Source organism: Opisthorchis viverrini (assembly GCF_000715545.1).
Source record: "Opisthorchis viverrini unplaced genomic scaffold opera_v5_8, whole genome shotgun sequence".
Lineage (NCBI taxonomy): Eukaryota > Metazoa > Platyhelminthes > Trematoda > Opisthorchiida > Opisthorchiidae > Opisthorchis > Opisthorchis viverrini.
The window spans coordinates 555,212-561,253 of NW_008751664.1; the positions used below are offsets into that span (position 1 = coordinate 555,212).

General features: G+C 46.0%; 1 protein-coding gene across 1 annotated transcript in view; it reads right to left on the bottom strand.

The window, feature by feature from the left end:
• Positions 1-5,617, bottom strand: part of T265_12632 (hypothetical protein) — a gene marked incomplete at both ends in the record, with an annotated part of 36,767 nt that extends 31,150 nt beyond the window's left edge. The window contains 2 exons of the mRNA XM_009164714.1: positions 3,254-3,606; positions 5,507-5,617. Of these exons, the coding sequence (XP_009162978.1) occupies positions 3,254-3,606; positions 5,507-5,617 (464 nt within the window). The remainder of the gene's footprint in view (positions 1-3,253; positions 3,607-5,506) is intronic.
• Positions 5,618-6,042: the final 425 nt, after the last annotated feature.

Sequence of the window (6,042 nt, forward strand, 5' to 3'; positions counted from 1 at the left end):
GGCATAAGTCGACACGACAAACAGGCACCGCTTTTTATGCCGAGAGGTACTGAGCTAGACTGAAATGGCGCAGAGGCGACGGTTCACTGGGATCCAATCCAGCTCTGGGGCTGAGTGTAACTCCCACGCCGCATATTCCACGAGTCATCGCTTCTGGGTCACCGGACACACGGAGAAAGAAGTGTGAGAGAGCTGAATTCATTCTGAGATGCAGAACCACGCTCGGGTCTTGTATGCGTGTTTCGGAGACAAAACATACATCAATTTTAATGGAGTACAAGGTTTCAGCAAGCATCGCCTGTCTGCCAATTTGACAGAATACGGACGTTACAAGCTCCTATATAGAAATGATCTCGTGGATTTAGAAAGGTGTTATTTCGTCTAATGTTTGTAGGCATCGAGGAGCATAAGGCCCTTCGGTCAGTCAAATGGCCCAGAGACGTTTGCTTGTGCAGTAGGAGGAGGTTGGGGAGGGACATCGGTGAACGCTGAACTACGCGGGAAAATGATACTTACCGGTTGCCCAGGCCGAGGAAGGCGGTTTGGTTGAGGTACTCCACCTTGAGCCTCAAAAGTCTGACCTACAAGGCAGTGGGAGGACGCAGGGTTTTGTCCAGGGACCCTGCTCGGAGCCGAAGACTCAACAGTCTGACCTGCTCAGCTGCAGGGGTTTGGCCTAACCCGAGGGCGGAGGTAATAAGGCATTACTGTCTCATTTCTGATGCGGCTGTGCACATCAAATGCCTTTTGAGCAGCACCGAGCTCTTTGGTTTTAAAAGTATTTTGGCCGTATTGGATAATGCATCGGCGGTTACGGTCAACCGATGGGCGATCGGAGTGTGCAGTTTTTGGGGCCGACCTTTTCTAACCCGTCCTTCCTCGGGGGGGGAGGCGGTATCACCGATCCAGAAATATGGACATGCTGGTCGCCTGGGGAAAACATCTTACTGCCTTCGCACTCCTGTCGCAAAGGACAGTACGAAATTACCCCCAAACCGCCTCGTAGCAAGAGTACTCGTAGTACGGGGTCTCGCTGCTTTTGGTCTGGCTGATCCCCTTTGGCCTTCCTGGCATGGTTGCACCTTGTGGAACGAAGTTCCAACCAGTGTAGTCCGCGGGATCATTGCAGCACTCAAGCCCAAACACCACGTCAAGGTGGCAGCTGTAGGTCATGTCAGACAGACGATCTGAAACATTCTCAAATATTCAGACACAGAAGTCAACGAATTTGCAACAAAATAATTCAAAACTGGGGTTGTTGTGTAGCAGGCACTTTGATTTAAAGAACGACTAAGCATGATGGGCTGCAGTGGCTCGACCTGTGCCACAACCGCCAAAACCTCGCCTTCGCCTCTCTCTTAGAATGGCACTAACTGCAATGTAGAGGATGTGCAATTTGGAAAAAGGGTGTGAGATATGAGTCAGGGTGCTTCTGGTGTGGCTTGCTTTCCATTACTGAGCCCCATGGCCCACGGTGCTTATATAGAAATCTTGCAGTAACTAATGGCTAGCCAATCTCATTGGCTTCCCTGCTGGAGTTTCTTTCCAGATTGTCTGATTAAGCTTTTGGATGTGGATGCACTTGAAATTGCCTGCAGTAGGTTAGCATAAGGTCGTTCCCTTAGGGCCCTACATACATTTACAAAAATTTTTGTGTTTGGTAGTGGAGTATCGGCACATATAACTTTCCTATCGCCGATAATGGTGACCAGGGTGTCAACCTTATTCAACAAAACGCTCTCAAAGTACTCAGTATCAGGTTCCTTCCCCTTTCACGTACGCGCAACGTATCCCAAATTTAGAATGAACAGTATGTATCTTCTGTTTCTGAACAACACGGAAGTGGTGGAGTCATTACGTGATGCTTCAACATCCTGAATGGATCACGTCTCCTTTGATGGATGCTCTGAATCCTCTCGGAATCAATCATGGAAGAATCCTTGGCTCCGACTTTTGGCGCTAGCAAGTGGAAAACACAAACCCAGGATTCCAACTGAATAGACATTTAAGCCACTCACAGTGTATGGCTGCTGCCCAATGGGCCATAAGGCTCGTCCTTCTCTAAATGAAGCGATTAACATTTGGCACCTTTCGTAGTTACTACTGTGTTATGCTTTCATTCAACCCCACACGGAGTGTAGCGTCCGCAGTTTAAACAAAGTTTAGTCTAAAGAAAAAATTTGCGCTTCCAAAGGCAGTAAAGGTGCTGACATGGATGGAAAGATAAAGCAGGATTTCGGCTGTCTGGAGACAGAATTCAATCAGGGTGTACACACTGGCCACTGACCAGTCTGTACGTAAACTAGGCCAGTCGATACATTGTAAGAACGGGTTAGATAACTCAGGGCATTCCAAGAGGCTAGAGAAAACTGACTGCACAGTTAAACTCAATAAACGCATCTATTTTTTTAGTAGCGATGAAATTTGAAGGACTACCAAAAATTGTAAGCAGCCCTCCACTCACCACCTTCGTATAAATATGTGAGGAGTTTTTCCTTGTCGACTATGACACCAGACGCGGAGCACGCGCAGAGAATAATATCTCGGCGAGCATCGTCCGTTTGGAATAAGAAGTGAATATGTGATAATTTTTCCAAACCCTAAAGGTTTGGGGCGCAACCACCCAATTTTCGTCTATATTCCAGTTGATCTTTTTTCCCTTTTTTCTATCAGCAGGAATAGCCCATCACATTCGTTGCACTAAAAACCACGTGCTGTACAATGGTTTGAGCATGCACGTTTCTCTAGAAAATTGTTGTGTCTGGTCCAAGTCACAGTTGCTGTTTCTGTGGGGGCCTACTCATCCGCATAGGTTTCTGAAAGCTCCTCAGAGAAGGGAAGAAAAACTATCTAGTTTGACGCCAGAGAACCTAGGAAGTCCTCAGATAAGTATGTAACTTGGAAGCCGATGAGCCAAAGCACCATCAGCCCCACAAGCGGATTCGACTTTATTCTCATTACAAACCTGATTTTAAAGATTTAAATTTAAGGAGTGCATATAAGCATTAGGAACCTCTAAATGCTAGAGATCATAGCATAACAGATAACAAAAGACAACAAAAACAACTACATAATCCCTCTAAAATGAGGAGAGACCATTTAGACAAAAATGTTTGTTGGTATGGTAGTCATTCAGGCACATTTAATCGAACTTCTGAGATTCTTCCCCATGCTGATCTACAAAGCATCCCTTGCTATTAGGCGAAGGTTTTTAATCGGTCCGGCACACGGAAGACCATCCAAAAACGCTTACCGTGGAATTATGCCACGCTGGGACGCATCCTCGGATATTCCTTGCATTGTGAAGGACTTGCCACAACCTGTTTGTCCATAGGCGAATATTGTACCATTGTATCCTTCCGTAACACCTTCCACCAGTGGATAGCATATATCACTGTAGATTTGTTCTGTTGTTGAGCTTATGTCGAAGGCACCATCGAAAAAAAAGTTCTTCGGAGGAAACTTTTTGTCCGAAGGGTGCTTAATTGAGCACTGTCCAGTTTCCGCGACAATATCGATGATATTTTTGCACTCTAACTCCAGTTCTCGCGTGTTAAGTGGACGGCATCGAACGATAACTCTTACTGATTCTGCAGCCATCGTCCTCTGAACTATTTATAGAAACTACCTTCACATTTTTGAAGCCATCAATTTTATCGTTTGTTAAAGCACATTTCATAGAATTTAAATTCGCAGAAGTTTTAAAGTCGGGCACAGGTTTCTATAGGTTCAGTTTTTATATATTGAAACAACGTTTACAGTTGGCTGACGCACCAATAGGAGGCAAAAACTAGGAATGTATGACTGAAGACCAAAGAGACAAGCACGTCCTACTACTTGCGACGGCGGGCATTATCAGGGTTAGCTTTAAATAGTCTTGTGTGACAAATTACAAACCAGAGTAGTTTCTGGACATAAATGGAACGAGACAGCTAGTGTCTGCGGGGAGATCGGTTCTAGAGGAGATACAACTATGTGGTGTAGATGCAGCCAATTGTTGGGTGGTCCCCGATTGCCCTTTCTGTACTTCGTATGTGGAAGTGGTGTGCATGGTAGATACTACTTACGAAGCATGACACTTGGTGGGCGATTGAAGAGACATGAGTTGGCGGCTGGTGGAGGGGTGGTGTGATTCCTCTTGTTTGGGATTTTCACTCAGAGTAGAACGTCAATGGGGGAGTCAGATCCTATCCCTGTTTAGTCAATGTTCCTGTGCTGGAAGAGTTCGGAACTGTAACGTGGATACTGCTACTGTATGACGGAAAGAAAAAACTGCCCACATATGTAGAAATGCTAGAGTCTATGGATGCATTTCACATCCTGGAAGCCAGTGGAGAGAAACGGATGCAGCTACGAGAATTTTCTGTTGGTGGGATATTCTCCATGGCACTTCGACATATTTTTGTGCATTTGTTGACGCCTCGAAGCACAATGCATTTTTCCGCATAACCCCTGCGGTTGAAATCAAAAATTTCACATCAAAATGTTGCACTTCTTTGTGTGTATGCTCAATCTAAAAATCCCCATCATATGCCGTCATTTTTGAGGTTTGTTTTAATCGATCTCTTTTAAAATTATTGGCGCACAGTTGGCTTTGAACTTCGTCTGCTATGGCTTCGGAAGAGGTTTTCGTCGTGAAACTTGTGGGTGTATCGTTTTCATCCTTCCTTAAATCAACACATGGAGGATAAATTTGTGGTATTCGTGCGTTCACCCAGTAATCAAAGCACCAACGCCATTTTGCGTTACGAATGGGTGTACTACAAATGCAGCAGGCGCCCTCCAAGACCAACGGAAATCCGTGGAATCCGAAAAAACCAGTAAGCCGAGCCCAATTTCTAATTAAAAAACACGCGAAGCGCCAGCTGCCCAGTGCTGTTTTGTCTACGGAGGCAAAGGAACTAACTGGCAATGACCTCTTATTTTCTTGAACAAAAACAAAAATTGTCAAAGTTTCCGTAAGATCGGCTTCCAATTAATCGACGTCTAGTCGAAGGGCACATGCAAGGCCCTGCTGAAATATGGAACGCCATCATGTGAGACGCGGCAGTTTTTGGTGGATGAATTCGGGAAGATTCTTACCACTAAGGATACACACAACCACCACCGGAAGTTTCGACCGGCTATGTTGAGTAGGTGCCGCATGGTTGGGTTTTAATGTAGTAGATGATATGCCTTAGGCCCTGGCAAAACTTCGGCAGACCGGACGTGTCCTTGTGTGTCAGGCAGAGGAAGGTCACTGTAGCCGTATATGTTTCTCATGATGGCAGCAGATAGCGTTATTCCGACGTTTTTCAGATGTAGTAAATATAGACGGAAAGCATGCAACAAAACGCCTTGGGTAAGCTTTTTTAAGGCATCTAATATTCGACATGTAGGTACGAACTGTACACATTCTTGATAACGGAAGGCATCGGAATCAGGCGTCCGGTTGTGTGTGTTTGTAGAGAACGGGTAGTTTGCTCGCATGCAGCTTCTGCGTCGCAACGATCCTCAATTTATTTACTATGTTACGGCCCGCTGGTTGTACATCACCCGAAAATGGGCCATACACGCACAGTCCGGTAATGTGACAAACAACTGATTGAAGAATGCGAACGGCCGCATACACCTGCTCTCTGTATTTCGAGGTCAGTCCATTCCGAGCAGTAAGAACTATTCATCACTGACTTTTTCTTAGCTTGCGTTCCAGTCCTTCAACGATGGCTGTCGGATTCCAACCTACCGGAAAAAGGTGTACCCCTTATATTGTTCCAAAACCACCGCCGACAGCTTTCGATGGCCTTCGTAAACAACTGAAGCGAGTGATGGATTAGATTCAGAGGCTGGAATTCAGAAGGGCGGTTGATTGTCCTGGGACAAATCCTGTCGCGTCAAGCCACAAAGCCTGCAACCGACGACCTGCCGTTGGTGGTCGAGGATGCGGCGTGGAAACGCTGACTTGGGCTTTTGTGTGCTCTGTGACTGGCTGACTACTACCAGTGAACGCTGGTGTGCAACGGGTCGCGTGTCAAATCACGCCGACTGTTGTGACGGTGAACT